This window comes from Pelobates fuscus, chromosome 1 (assembly GCF_036172605.1).
Source record: "Pelobates fuscus isolate aPelFus1 chromosome 1, aPelFus1.pri, whole genome shotgun sequence".
Lineage (NCBI taxonomy): Eukaryota > Metazoa > Chordata > Amphibia > Anura > Pelobatidae > Pelobates > Pelobates fuscus.
Window position 1 is genome coordinate 302,166,664 of NC_086317.1, and position 16,763 is coordinate 302,183,426.

General features: G+C 36.4%; 1 protein-coding gene across 2 annotated transcripts in view; it reads left to right on the top strand.

Moving 5' to 3' along the window:
* Positions 1-16,763, top strand: part of EDAR (ectodysplasin A receptor) — a 135,934-nt gene that overhangs the window by 94,826 nt on the left and 24,345 nt on the right. For both annotated transcript variants that reach the window (XM_063444622.1, XM_063444623.1), the window contains exons 3-5: positions 916-1,038; positions 2,810-2,991; positions 3,907-3,992. In XM_063444622.1, the coding sequence (XP_063300692.1) occupies positions 916-1,038; positions 2,810-2,991; positions 3,907-3,992 (391 nt within the window). The remainder of the gene's footprint in view (positions 1-915; positions 1,039-2,809; positions 2,992-3,906; positions 3,993-16,763) is intronic.

Sequence of the window (16,763 nt, forward strand, 5' to 3'; positions counted from 1 at the left end):
TAGTAAAAGGAGACCTTGACAATTCTATTCATAGGAACAAGATGTACCACAGAATTGTTTGTTTGCCACCCTAGGGATTGGTGCACAGAACAGGGTCAAGTCAGCGACTGTATTCCTCTAGCTGGGCTGGTCTCAGTGGGCAGGCATTGACCTTTCTGCCTATTGTAATTTTTATAGCCAATAGAAGAGAAGATGGTCCAGGCACTACCAAGGCTTAGAAAGGTAAATTTATTGGAACCCAAGTGTCCAGTAGCAACGTTTCAACCAAATATTTAAATTAAAAGTTTGGTTGAAACATTACTGTGGGACACGTGGGTTCCAATAAATTTGCCTTTCAAAACCTTGGTAGTGCCTGGACCATCTTTTCTTCTATTGACTACAAACGATATTGTAGGTCTTGGTGCTGGCCCTAGATTCAGTTGCACTTGGGTTGTATGGCTGGATGAGTGCAGTTCCTTACTTGAATTCCATTATAATTGGTGCTATAAGCACCAAACTATTCTGCAGCCTTAAACAGCAAATAGATAACTACTTAATGTGCACATAAAAATAGAAGTAAACAAGGCCCTGCTCATAACGTACACTTATGACAACACTTTTACTACTTTTTACTCTCTTGTGTAGCTGTCAAGTGATAGGTGTGCTTTATTGTGAATTTCAAATTCAAGGCCAAAGAAGATGAACTGGAAGCATAGTTGGCTCAGAGACATTTTCCATTTTGGCTACTTTTACCTTAAATGTCAAATTCCCTTTAAGATCTCACATTATTGAATAACCCTGATAATGTACTGAACCAAAGTTGGCTAGCATGACTGACAGAAGGTGCTATCATCACAAACCCATATATATCACAAACATCTGACTTGTGACAGGATACCAAGTGCATTCATTTCCATGTATCTCCCCTTCCTTTAGGTTTCCCTGGTATATTCAGCTCAAGCAGATTATGCAAACTGTGGTGAAAATGAATATTATAACCAGACAACTGGTGAATGTCACAGCTGTGAGGAGTGTGAGCCAGGCCATGAACCATTCTTGGTAAGTAACTATGCCCTAGGGCAGAAGGAGACAACCTTTGGCATGCCGGATATTGTGGACTACATCTCCCTTGATGTGTTGCCAGCATTATGGCTGCAAGAGCATTATGGGAGATGTAGTCCACAACATCTGGAGTGCTTAAGTTGCCTACCCTTCCACTAGGGGTGGCATGCAACCACTAACTGTTTCACATTGATAATTATCTTATAATAATGTCTTATAATGCTTATAGTATTTTCTTGCAAACAAGTTACGCTAAACACTGAATTTGTCCCAAATATTGGGAGTTTATCCCTTTTATTTCTCTATCAAATTGTGTTCTAAACTTTGGAGTAAGATGTTTATCAAAAGCATCATTGATACAAAATTGTTTCCCTACTTCCCGAACTAGTTCACCAAAGAAGCACATTTTTTGTTTGTTTAAAGTTTCATCCATTAAATATGACATTGTTCATTTCAGCTACAAGGGCACAATAGCAGACAATATGTTTACATCTCAAAAAAAATCTTTATTATATTTTAATGTTTAATATTCCAGATGTGCATGTTTGAATTGTGGTGCATCTTGTTTCAATAGGGGTTGCATTCCTTTTAATATACATACATAAATTGATCAGTATTGTACAGATACAGCCTCTTATAGCCTATGGTTTTATGGTTGGTAAAATTAGTTTCCTGTCTGATGTTACTTTTACCACTGCTGATATGTTATTTATTAGAAGTTGGCTCATATTATCCAAGAGGAGCTAAAGAGCCTTATACTGCTGATTCCAAGGATTTAGCATTTACAGACTGTGAAACATAGAATCAGGTCAGTGGCGGCTGGTTAAGTTTAAAGAGGGTGAGGCACTAGACTCTAGACCCAGAAATGGACTCTGCCCCATCTAACCAGGTTCAATAAATTGCAGAACTATTCATTATAGATACAATGGGTTTTTCCAACACACACACACACACACATATCACAAGTCATTGATTTTGTGTTTTATTGCAACAAAAACTGGGGAGCAGCACCGATTCTGCAGCTAAAGACTAATCTCTACTTAATCAGGCCAACTTTTACTAAAGTCATCAGCAACTGAGATGTCATAAATATACCTTTTAAAGGGAGTGGGAGGGGGGCACATTATATATTAGGTTATTATTAGTCTCCATTGTTGTATACTGTAATATAAAATATTAAATGTATCATCTCCGATATCACATGTTCATTACAAACATATGCAAATGGGACACACTAAACTAGCAAAATTCTTTACAAATATTTAAAATTGGAAGACTACAGTAAAATGTTTCATATCAGGCTCACTCCAGAGACAAAGGGTTTGGTAAGTCCAGTGTTAGTGTTAGTTTTTCATGACTACTAAGGCTACCTGTAATGGTTATGAAGCCAGGAGTGGAGTATCCTGGTATGGATCCCCCAGTGATGGGTTAAACTCTATATGTGTGGCATTTCAAAGCGAAAGGCTGCACATACAGACCCCAGGCACCATGACCACTTCAAATCACTGAAGTGGTCATGGTGCCTGGAGTAATTCTTTAATTAGTTTGCAATGTCTAGCATACTAAGGGTTTTGAAAGTTAGATGTACAGAAGAATTAGAAGCATAACATAATGTTTCATGGGGAATGTGTTCACCACATTACAATCTCTTACTCTGCCTTTATATTCTTGAGCAAACCACTCAGGATTCTAGTTCCAAACATGGATTCAGTTGTTGTTAATACAGTTTAGTTTTCATCAATCAGTTTAAATATCCTTGCCATTGTAGAACTGTGGATATGGCATTAAGGAAGAAGGCTATAGCTGCGTTCCTTGTCCGCGTGGCAAATATTCCAAAGGAGGATACCAGATATGTAGACGACACAAGGACTGTGAAGGATTTTACCGAGCCACCGTTCTTATTCCTGGGGACGATAAGAATGATGCAGAGTGCGGGTCCTGCCTTCCTGGGTAAGACTATATAATTCTTTATAATGTGCATAGCTCCTAGAATTAACCAAATGAATTGGTTTAGGTGCAATTTAACAAATAGCAACAATCTGAGCCGACAGTAAGCTGGCAACCATGACAAATATCTTAACAGTAGGCAAAAGTACAGATTTCTTACTTGCAAGATAAATCTTTGTCTGCACCCCAAAAGTTGAGCTCTTTAATATTATATCTATATTATATCTAATAATATGATAAGCTGTGATTTGTGGGATAAGATGTGTAATGTGTTTGCAGGCTATAGCTGTCAAAATGTTGCAGACATTATTTTAGTTCGACCACACCATAAATCTATAATTGTAAGCATCTCCAATTACTTGAAATTTTTATTTTAACTCCCAGTAAAACATGGCAAATGACCACAGACTTAATTGTGTTAAAGGATTTCTTAAATGGGATTGATTATAAATATTTAACATTATAAAACCTTTACAATATGCCAATATGTCTAGCTCCCAAACTCACAAGACAAGATATGCATCGTATATTCTGATTTACACCCACATTGCGAGCAATCGGGACAATGATGAATGTATTTTAGCTATAAAGAAAGACACAAGGTTCCAGAGGAATATTACCACGTTTGTTATTTCTGTACTGTTAGTTATGGTAATATTTAGGGGGTTTTACACAAGGGTTGGAGTCCCAAATTCTGTGGATATTGCATGAAAAACTAGTTGTATTGATACAATTTTATTTGTGTTTAGTTCTTTGTTCATCATTTTATTTCCAATTGAATGCTCTGGGAACCAATTTTTAAGTGACACTTTAAGTAATTGTTCCAATACATTTTAGAATTTTTAATAATTTGTTCCTAAAATGTATATTGTGTAAAATGTTCCTTTCTAAAGTGCCACTTTGTCTCATTGATATCAGGTTCTACATGTTGGAAAACCGCCCACAAAATATCTACGGGATGGTTTGCCATGCGTGCTCACTAGCTCCACCAAATGTCAAGGAATGTAAGTAATATCCCCTTCATTACAGAGCTGGATCTGAGCAGCTGAAAAGTACAAGATTCATTGTGATATATATTTGTTTGTCTGTTTGGATCAACAGCAAAAACATATGTGAGAAAGGCTGAACTTGATGGTCGCAAGTCTCTTTTCAGCTATGTAACTATGAATGCTGGCGTGTTGTTTTTTTTTAGTGTTTGTACTGTAGTGGCTAAGACTAAAAAAAGAGATTTTAGAATTCATAACTACTGAGGGATCATTGCTTATTGTATTTTATATCATGTATAGAGTTTTTGCATTTAAGGAATGAATTATATGTTATCTATATTACGTTTTTAAATATAAATACAATGTTTATAATAGTCTAGATTTATCTTTGTAAAGGCTAAAAAGAAGAATAACACATGGTTGCTTTTTCAGGTAACAAAATATTTAAAGGAACACTCTAAACACCATAAACACTAGAGCCCTGGCACCTCTTACCCCAATGAAAGAAGTCAAACATTTATGAATGATTGAAATCTTACCTGGGATCTGCCGGGCACTACTTTCTGCCTCTGCTACTAAAGCACTGGCAGAACTAGTGGGGTCACAGCAGTCGCAAAATCATTATTTAATACATTACCATTCTGGCAAAATATAAAATAGCTATTAAAATTTGTGATGGAGCCCTTGGTAAGTGCTCCATGGGCACTCAGAGTCAGAGCACTGCCACCAAGTTACTGTGACTATACTCAATCAATGAGAAATAGGATGAGCATGTGACAACAAGCTCCCCAGATATGCGGTCAACAGCAGTCTGGGACCACCATAGATCATACCCCCACTGAACCACCAGAGATTGGGGAGTAAAACAAATGATTACGCACCTGGGCTCAGTACGGAGAAAATAAGTATGTCCTTGGTTATCTATTTTAAAAATCTTTTGTCTTGTAATAAGTTTTATGATAATTCATGAGGGGGGTGCTATCTCCAAATGATAAGGTGAGCTACGCATACGCAGGTAATTCATTCTTCGACTCACATAGCCATGAAAGCTAAATAAATAAATATTTTCTCCATGACAGGCCTCACTTTAAAGTGACCTTATACATTTTTGCAAGTGTCCTTGGTTAAATTACCTATGGCTAAATAAATAAATTATTATGCAAGTTAATTAGTAGCGTATGTAGGTAGAGGGGGGAAGAGGGGTTAAGGAGTAGTGGAAAGCAGAGAGGAGACATTTCATTGATTCTTGCACAAGGGCCCTGTGATTTCTAATTACCATAGAGAGCCAGAAGGAGGAACTTACCATTATCTTTCCTGGGCAATGCAGGGCTTCACTCATTGGCTGAGAGCAATCAGCTGACACTTCCATTTATGCCTTTATGCCACATAAAAAAAATGCTTACATATTTAGCACATACTAAAAGTTGGAAATTGAGAATCCACATATTCATGATAAATGCAATAATAATGACCACAATGAATTGGATGGAAAGCACTGAGTCACTCGATGTGACTGATGTCAGTTTCAGGCCACAGAATGTCTGTTCACATCATTGCCATACGTAGCACTCATTCTTGCTCAGATTCAACCATAACATGTGGTGCTGAGACAGGCAATACTTAGAGCTGTATTACTCAACTGGATGTCAGTGGTCTGGGACCTACTTACTATAGGATTTACAGTTAAGCTTTTCCTCATTGTCTGACAGAATGTCTTACATAATTTTCTATATTACGTTACTCATTTAATAGGGCTTGGACTTCAGTCTACATTTCTCAGTGGTGTTCCTACTTCAAACATGCACTGACCTGTCAATAAGTCATTGACACACGAACTTGCAAAAATACTTCAGCTGAAGAATATTTGTGATGTCGTAATTGATTGATACTGCAGGAAAAACCTATTTATCAACAGTTTGTTAAGCGCTTATTGTAGTGATGGTTTCAGGATAATACTAGTTGGATTAATGTTTAATACTAAATAATTATTATTTCATTAGATATAAAGAAAACATTATATTCTAGCCCAGTTGTAACCACATTTGGAAAAGTTTGCTTTCATTTTTCTCTTTCTTCTATGGAGAGGCAAAATCAGCCTAGGAAACCCCAAGGGTGGGCTGTGGACAGAGTCAGAAGTATAGAGTACCAACCTTTCGCCACACCCAGAAAAATTAGTCTTCTAACAATAATGTATGCAATCCAGACAAGTTCTATGTATGTTTATGATCCAAAATGTAAGTTGTAATTGACTAAAGTTGAACTGTGACTTCTCTCCTCATTCCCTCACCCCAATAAAAAGGCATGCACACTCTTACCTCTGCAGCATGTCCATTGACAGGGTAACATCATTGACCCATACTGCTGCAGGAGTGTTCATATGCATGGACATTCCTTCAATAGTGCTGTTAAAGGGACACTATAGTCACCTGAACAACTTTAGCTTAATGAAGCAGTTTTGGTGTATAGAACATGCCCCTGCAGCCTCACTGCTCAATCCTCTGCCATTTAGGAGTTAAATCCCTTTGTTTATGAACCCTAGTCACACCTCCCTGCATGTGACTTGCACAGCCTTCCATAAACACTTCCTGTAAAGAGAGCCCTATTTAGGCTTTCTTTATTGCAAGTTCTGTTTAATTAAGATTTTGTTATCCCCTGCTATGTTAATAGCTTGCTAGACCCTGCAAGAGCCTAATGTATGTGATTAAAGTTCAATTTAGAGATTGGGATACAATTATTTAAGGTAAATTACATCTGTTTGAAAGTGAAACCAGTTTTTTTTTTTTCATGCAGGCTCTGTCAATCATAACCAGCGGAGTCGTGGCTAGGGCTGCATAAACAGAAACAAAGTGATTTAACTCCTAAATGACAGTGAATTGAGCAGTGAAATTGCAGGGGAATGATCTATACACTAAAACTGCTTTATTTAGCTAAAGTAATTTGGGTCACTATAGTGTTCCTTTAAGCAGGTGCAGGGTAAATTAGTGTACATGGTACTCTGACTCTGTATGGACAACTGGTAATAGAATGTACAATGAAAATGGAAACTAATTTAAACAAATTAGCACAACCCATAACTAACATTTAGTTATCTATTGGTGTTGGGGGAAAATACCTCACATGTGACAGAATGTATCACAATGTTATTCCTTAATTACATATTAAATTATATCCTTGTTAAATACATAGTCAGCAGATTGATATCCCATGGTTTGTTCTTCTGCAATGGAATCCAAGAGACTGGATATCACTTCTCACTTCTCTTTAATAGGGCCATTATTACCAAGTATGTCTGATAGTGGTGCGAAATTACATGTATTATTAATTACATGTATTATAGCTACATTTACTATTTTAGAATTAATGTTTTAGTTTTGGACTGATACTTCTTCCTTTTTTTCAAATCCAAAGTCACTGCGATAGGTCCACAGAGTCCGCAGACGTGCAAATATATGAACATATATCCAATTAGCTTTACCTCATGCACTGTTGGAAATGTGTTGTTGTATTTGAGGTACTTGAATAAAGCAAATGTTCATTTCACTCCCTCTCAGGACGGAGTAGAAAACTACAACTGAACATTGACATTGAGCAGAGTGATACGTGTAAGCAGAAATGACACCCACCCAAACAACCATGAAATTTGAGATACTGTATAACAAGATAAAAACACTTAAAATAAAAATGTGAAATTGGGTTAAGTGTTCTATGCGGTTTACTCAGATAAAGTATTTAGAAAGGTATAATTATGTTTACAAATATTTACGCATATGTCTATATATTTGGAATAAGGCATTATATAATTTTTCAAATCGAACATATTGATGTCTAATATTGAACATATATATATATATATATACATAAATATGTATTTTCTCCATGGAATAGAGAATTAAATGGTTCCTGGCAGTTATTCTGCCAGAATGAAACCAGGCTGATCACTGATGATCTTCAATTAAACGAACACTATAGCATTAGGAGTAAAAGCCTGTACTCCTAACGCTATAGTGTCCTAGTTTTTGTGGATTCATTTTAGGCCCTCCCCATTTTCGGTAAAAAGCCAAAAAATTTAAAAAAAGCTTTATCTTCAGCGCCGAGACCCACTTGCCGCAGTCGTTTGCTACACCTCCTGCAATGCATAAGAAATTAAATTATTTCCTATGAGCTGCATAGCCATGTGATTGCATTTTTCTCAGTTGTTCCTCAGGAAGCACCTCTAGAGGTGTGTTTAACCCTACAATTAAAACATTGCCGTTTTTACAAGGGTCATAGCTACAAGGCCACTGAACCCATTGAGATGAAATGGTCTGGGTGACTTTAGCAGCCCTTTAAATGCAAAGCTACAAAAGCAATGTGATAATCAGAAATATAACCCAGCTGTTTGACAATGCACAGTGTAAACACAATTAGGTACTTCACATATTTATGAAGAAAATATGAACCACTATTGTATATATGGCCCAATGTAGCAGTAGGCTGACACAGGTAAGTATTAAAAACGTAGACCAAACGTGTTCTATACAAAAAAAAATGTTTTTAATATTTTATTCTGAATAACGCATGCAGTTATGAATGTTAAAACAGTACGTTGGTTGGTCAAAGTTGACCAATGAAGAAGACATGGATCTCTCTTACAAAAAAAGCAGGAAAAACAAGGAACCTTTAAAAGAAGTTTCAAGAAAACAGTGAGAAAGTATTACAACAAATTGTAATCATGCAGGAAAGGTACCCTAGAGTTACAGACAGAACATATGAACAACAACCTGACTACCTGAACTGATTTAGTACAGTCCCATAAAGTCAGTGTATGTTAGTCATATAATTTAAAGGCAGGAAGACAATATATCATTATATTATGGCACAAGGCTCTATAATGTAGCTTTTCCACCAGCTCCCACAATGATGTACCAGAAAAACTATTTTAGGAGATTTTCTTCCATCAAGTCTTTACTTTTAATTGGAAACTTAACAGCAATACCCAACTCCTGACTGCTTGTTTATAATGTATTCTTGTAGTTCAAAATATATAAATATATCACAAAACTCTACTAAAGAATACACAAACACAACATCGCCCCAATTCACTAATAACAAGTCTGTTTAACAAGTCTCACACTACCTCAATGCATATGTTGTGTTCTCTTCTCAGGTGATTACAAGAGGAAAAAGAAAATACACAAAAGACAAATGTGTTCGTCTCATATGGACTAAGAACTAAAGCATCCATGTTTTTTGTTGTCTCTCGTGTCTGTGTTTGATCCATAAGCCATTACTGTTTTTGTCTTTCTGGATAATATGTACTATAACAAACCATTAACAATACTAACCAATAATAACCATATTGCCATCATGAGCATGTTTATCTGATTTATCCATGTAAACAATAAATATACTGCATGTTTTATTTGTACTTGTCTGAGAGGCTGTCCTAATGTATATTTCCATAATGATGGATCTGAAATGTCACCGTATTTGTAAAAGTTTAGAAAATAGAAAGATAACAGATAGGTAGATAGATAGAAAAAATAACAAAAAGGAAGATCTACAGAGAAATGGGGAAACTCCTCATCCCTACCCCAGATCAACCAAAATAGGAAACCCCGTCCTAGATGTAATGCTAAAACGTAACCTTTATTAGGAATAGAATAAAACAATGTAAACACTATAGAAAAAATAATAATGAAAACATAAATGAAAATAAGGAGTGGCACCCTAATAACTGTGGTTGTGGCCAATAACAATAATAGAATAATAAAATTGTCGTCCTTGAAGACCACCTAAAGGTCGAGATCTAATGTCAAAACTAGTCACTAGATAGGGAAGGAAAAGGGAGAGAACAAGAGTAATACTCTAGGTGCCTATAATGCTCCTATACGAGAAGGCGAGAGGATACAGAATAACTGGTGCTAGCAAGCAACAAAGTTGCACAAATGTCAAGTAGCGCTATGAAAAAGAATATTGTAACAAAACCTTCTAACCGGTTACCCCCTTTTTGGATTCCCAGGACACACTTACAGGCTGGTTGCCCCAGGCCACTGGCTTTTTGTCTTTTCTTTTCAGATAGATAGATAGATAGATAGATAGATAGATAGATAGATAGATAGATAGATAGATAGATAGATAGATAGATAGAGTGGATTTCATATGACACAAAGAAGAAATATGAAATATTATAATTTTATTTGTTAGGGTTTAAATTGACCCCACATCCTGTACATGAATAAGAATGACCCTTAAATTTATTTAATAGTAAAAAAAAAACACGTAAATATATTGTTTTGCAAGTTTCATTAAATGTTACAATTTTTTCTAAAAATATAACTTAATAAAAAGAACAGAAAGAAAAATAAAAAATAAAAAAAATACTTGTTAAACAGTGCACATGTGTGGCATGACATACTTAATTGGTTAATAACTGATTTTACTCAGTTCAGTCATTTTAATAGCGTTCATTGTATCAACAATATTTGCACAAAAACAAAATGTAATTCCTAATTTTAAGACATTTTGGGCAATTTCTTTTGATGCTGTTAAATAGCTTGTATGGCCTTAGAACACAGAATTGCATACAGACGGTTTCACTCTAGAATGCTTTCAAATAGTCAAATGAGGAAAAGATAAGACAATGGCTAGTCGTAACAAAGTATCCCTCTTCAGAAGAACACGACATAACCAGCCGAGTAAATACTGGAAACCCAGGCCTTCATCTGTTTGGCTGTCACCAGTACAATCTTTTTAGAGGTACTGGGATATTTATTAATAAATAAAAACATATAGTACTTATGAAAGCTATATAGTACATACAGTAGTTGTTAGTAGTTGATAGTAGCAGATGTCTTTGATTTACTTTTTATCAAAGCACATTCTTCGCTGTGTATTACACTTCTTACTATGTGGCTTGAAATTGATTAAAAAGATGCAGCATAATTCCCTACATGTTCCGTTAAGATGGAGAGATCATGATATGTATTCATAAACGTTACAACATACTGTTTTAATGCAAGGGGAACTCCAAAACTTCTATTGATGCCAATTGTATGCCGTTTACTGTCACATGTGAGACTGGTAAGCTAATTGAAAGCATTCATATTTTTTATTTACATTGAATGCTTACTGTCCTGGCACAGTTAAAGCATACCATGCTAACTGATGTAACCCACCAACACACGCAACAACTCTTCGCAAACATCATGCAGCAATGACGTGGCCCTGGACACAGAAGTGCTGAGGAAGTATGTGCAGTTTATTCTTACCTCCTGTGAATCCCTAGCTCCTTCTTTAATAGTGTTGGTTTATTTGAAGGTCAAACCATTATTTATTTTGATTAGAAAGGTAATGTTGTGCCACTGACAATGGGAGATGGATCAGGCACTTAAAATGGCATGATCACCTTCCCCGACCTGAAACAAATTAGTATTTCAAAAAGATGGAATCTTTATGAAATACTCATTATGGCTATATTGGGATTTCACTGAAATTCCAACCCACACAAGAGATATCCAGAGACAACGTAGGGAATACTTTGTCTCTGTATATTTCCTTCACCTGGCTTTCTTAGACTCTGGGCGGAGCTACAGAGTCAATCCCGACAGCCGTCACCAATGACAGCTGCAGGAAATTTGCTCTGTTTATGGACTCTACCTGTCCACAGATCCTCCATAGATCTCAATGCTGTACTCTTGCGCATGAGCAAGTATACAACAGTGAAGTTGGAGCTGAAGAGGACCCACTAGAAAAAGATGGCAGAGCCCGCTTGGGACAGGCTTAGGTAAGTAAATCTCACCTTAACCTGACTCCCAGGCCACTGGACCGTCAGTGACGAAGTAGAGGGAAAGTTTGGCAAAATCCCCAGACGGTACCAATGCTGCTTTAACACACATCCACTATGGGGTGCTGCATTACACATACATATTTTTCATCAAGGCAGTATACACCAAACAGTTCATCCATTGGAATCCCAGACGAGAGACATGTAAATCCCACAGACATATGAATCCCTGGAGATTATTATTGGCATCCATATAGCGCAAATGTATAAAGTGCCAACATATTTGCAGCACTTTCCGAAATGGGTAATTAACATTATATGAGAGAATTCCAAAATGTTACAGGAATATTAGATTGGTGAGGATCCATAAATAGAGTACATACCTATATATCCTTGGACAGAGTACATACATAGACATCCCTGAATAGAATATGGACATAGTAATCTATGGATAGAGTATAGATATAGAAATCCCAGAAAGAAAGTATATATAATATATAAGATATAATAATCTCCAAACAGAACACATATATAGGAACCCATGGATAGAGCACAGACATATGAATGATTGGGTATAGTACAGGAGTAAGAAACACTTTGACAGAGATGAAGAACATATAGAAAGTATACTTAGTTATAGATATAGTGTACATTTTTTATAATTGGAAATTAACAATCACTTGTTGACAGGATTAGATAGATGTTAGAGGTAAGGATAGATGGAAAGCAAAACAAAATAGTTTCACCCACGTTGACATGTCTGTGAAAAAATTAAAAAATGTAAACTTTTACATTTATGTCAAAAAATATTATACAATAATACAGTCTAAAATTCTTCTTTACTTTTAATGGCAGTCAACTACACCAACTCGTTCACATAAAGATTGGCTCAAGATAAACAAATGCTGCAGATAATGAATCAGGGCATGTGGAGGCATATGTCATTAATTACTACCTGTTCCATGGTTGTGGGCAATAAACATTTCACACTTAAAATATCCTCACCATTTGCTAATTATTTGCCTAACTCCTCAATTTCTCAAACACGCAGCAAGTTTTCTTCCCACATAATATATTCCTGTAATTAGCACACAGTATGGTGTGGTATTTATGGAGGTAGAGCCCCCCTGCTCCTCATTTCAAGGCACACATTGTTCTAGTTGACTGGAAAGAATGTAGTCGCGCATCTTAGCTTATTTGTTCTGTTGCATCTCTTAAATTTGTTTTGTTCATATATGAGAACACAGGGCCATTGACAAACTTTTTTTCGGGATGCCACAGCTGTGTGTTTACCTCTTCGTGCAGGTGCTTTGCTTGGCAACTTCTTGCAAACCACATTTAATGCCAGGACCTGCACAGAAATTTCTAACAATGCAACTGCATGTCTCTCAAATAAATGAAAACTTGGGAAATGTAACCTGCATACCAGAAAAAGTGAGAGAGTTATTTTCTAGTATTAGAGTGTTGTGTTGTACAACGCCATTTAGTTGACACCTTATGAGGAGCATCATGAAAATCAGATGTTTCCAAGACCATCGGAGATTATGTATGTTCAGTTATTGAAACATGATAGAATAAAATGGACGTTCAGTTTCGAAACTTGATTTAACATATTCAGTGGATCCCCTTCCATGTGCAATCTCTATTATCCCAGTTTCAGTATTCTATTTATGGAAAGATATCACACGATATCAATAGGGACTCAAGACTTCAAGTTTTGACATTGACCATAAACCTTAAAACTAGAGAGTTTCTTAGTATTGGTTCAAAGTAGTCTTTGGTCGCGTTACCAGTGACATGTCTCCTTCCAAATATCTAGTAATCTGTCCTGTAAATATTGTTTCTCATTGCGTCCTACTATATTCAGATGAATACCAAATAAAACCATTAACTAACCAAATCCTTTACTATATTAGTTGGCGCTAATTTACAGTACTTTGTCAATTTTCTATTCACGTTCTTATCATTTTACCTTGATCTAGTAATTGTCCAAGATCACATTCCCATTTTCCACTTGTGGTGTGGTGGGACTTACTGCAAACATCTAATGTTGTGATCTAGTTAGTCTTTCTAATTTGTGGTGAAACTTGAGACGTGTAGACCTACTTTGTTATTTTGTTAGCTGTTGAGAATGCTTATTTATTAATACATTTGGTACAGCAAAGCTGATGGAACAATTAAGTTGTATGATTTGTCTGGAGAAGAGAGTGTTGGAATTTTTAGTTTGTTAAATTAATATGTAATATTAATATTCACCCTTTCATCCATTCTGAAAAACAGAGGCTGAATAGTGCATTTTATCTGTGTGGTTGACAAGCTGATAAAATTATTATTTTTAATTGAACGGTCAAGAACAGTAGGTGTGATGACATCAGTGAAATCACAGTCTGGTTAAATTATATTTAAGTGGCGTTTAAGTTGCTGCATTTTCTGTAGGGTGCAAATTAGTTTGATCATGGAACAATTATTGTTGTTTAAAACCCATTATTACTCAGCCAATGTCTGTAGATCTATCTTACTCCCATCATTTCCAAAACCAAAGATATTCACTATAATGACAACAGAAAGAAAATTAGCCAGAATCACTATATCTAAGGATGTCAAAGGATCTGCTGTTGGACAAAACCATTTTTTGTGGCATGTGTTACCTTGGCAAAATCTGTTATCTTGGCTGGAGACCTGAGTATGTGTTTATTAGGCAGACATTATTAATAGTTTTTGTGTGAATGTATTCATTGTTTTTTTGTAATTACAGTCTGTTAGGCCTATAATCCTAACATCTAAACCATGTTTACAGCAGCCAAATATATGGTGCTGAAATGTGGAGCGCAGACATGACGTGGGTCTGAAGCAAAACATCACCATCTCAAAGGCAATGATGTAAATATACTATTTTGAACTTCTGCATCTTACAGTCACCTGGGCAACATGTTAGCGTAGCACAGCAATGACCTCCCTGCTGATTCATAATGTAGGTCTTTACCGTTCGGCATACAAAAATAAAATGGATTTGTTTAATCCCATTTGAGGTTCTAAATGCCGTCAGCTGGAGGAATATTTCTGTCAATAGATAAGCTGTTAATAAACAGCTGCTCAGTACTTCTCTTCAACTCATTATTTGTATATCTTTCCATGCATTGATTGCCGTCTAGCTCCTATGTATTGTTATTTTTTTACCCTTTCACTGTGGCTACTGTGTTGCCAAGGAATGATTTATTGTGGTTTGGGCAGAAGCTTTCTAATATCACTAGCTGCCAAGTAATGAATAAAAAAGATTTACGCAAGTAATTGACCAAGTATCTAGTTGTTGCCAAAACATATTGTGATGGCATTTGAATAGTGTGACTAAGCCAAAAGTATTTGCAGCTACATCAAGCAATCTGTTCCTTCTAATTTCTAAACAGACAGATTCCCACCTTTACCCATCTCTGTTCTCATCTTGTCACTGGCTTTATATTAGGGGCTTGTTTTCTGTTTATCAGTCACTTCTTCTTTAATTAATAGTGGGGGTTTTTTTCTTTGGTTTTTGTAGGTATTGCCAAAACATTGAACTCACATTGAGCTAAAAAAGAAAAAGTGGGATTTACACAAAATAGATTAATTGGAAAGAAATATTGAGTTTTTGAACAAAACTTTAAAATGTTTATTAGCCAGGATAGTGGGCAGAACCCCATGCCAGGGGACACTGTCTGTTTCTACTTAAAGGATCACTATAGGGTCAGGAACACAGACATGTATTGCTGACCCTATAGTGTTAAAACCACCATCTAGCCCCCCTGGGCCACTCATACCTCCATAAATATAGCAAAATCTTACTGTATTCAAACCTGAAGCTGTAGATCTGCATGCTGTTAGACTCAGAAAAACAAGGTGTCTGCTGACATCATCAGAAGTGTAGGCCTGATCCAATCACAGTGCTTCCTCACAGAATTGTCTGAGACTGACAAAGAGACAGATCAGGGGCAGAGCCAGCATGATTCAATCAGCCATCTCCTCATAGAGATGAATTGAATCAGTGAATCTCTATGAGGAAAGTTCAGTGTCTGCATGCAGAGGGAGGAGACACTGAATGTTTGGATGCATTTTAGGCAGCCATGACCCAGGGAGGATCTCTAACAGCTATCTGAGGAGTGGCCAGTGAAGTTATCACTAGGCTGTAATGTAAACACTGCTTTTTCTCTGAAAAGACAGTGTTTACAGCAAAAAGCCTGAAGGTAATGATTCTACTCACCAGAACAAATTCAATAAGCTGTAGTTGTTCTGGTGACTATAGTGTCCATTTAACTATGCCATCCAAACTTTTTTTTTTTTTTTTTGTCAATCTTTCTTTTATTATGGCATATGCGTTATGGGATACAGAAATAGAGAAGGGAGGTACGTAGGGATAACATATGTGAGTGTTAACAAGAAGGTTCACATTACACTCCCAAGAAAACCTGCCATATTTTTCTATTTTTTTTTAAACATGAATAATCACAGCGTTTCAGGTTAGGTTAAGCGTCACAGAGTAAAACATCATTAACTAAGGAAAAAGAGTGACGTTTAGTAGATATCATTATAACACACGTTAATGCTAACAAGCTGGTTTGTGTTTCACACTTAGGAAGGACTGCGATCATTACTTATTAAAACATGAAGAGACATAGCGTTACTGACAATACGGGGAAACTAGCAGCGTACAATGATGCATTCGATTAAGTATAAGAGGTTTATAAGCTATTCAGCATCACAGTGTTCCTAAGCTATGCATGGTATTACAGGCTTTGAACATACATTTCCAGTACATATATAAGGTTACGGTTCGTTACAAGCAGAAAACCAAGTGTATGGGGGATAACCCCCTTTAAATGCTAGGGTCAGGCTAGAGACACTCTGCAGAGGCCAGACAACTGCCCTTATGAGATCAGCCCAGGGCACAGAGTGTATACCGGGCTATAGCGTGTCTAAAGAGAGGGGAAAAGCCAAGGTGTGGATATGGTACTGTGTGAGTCCAGGAGTAATGTGACAAGGTCACTAAGTCCGAG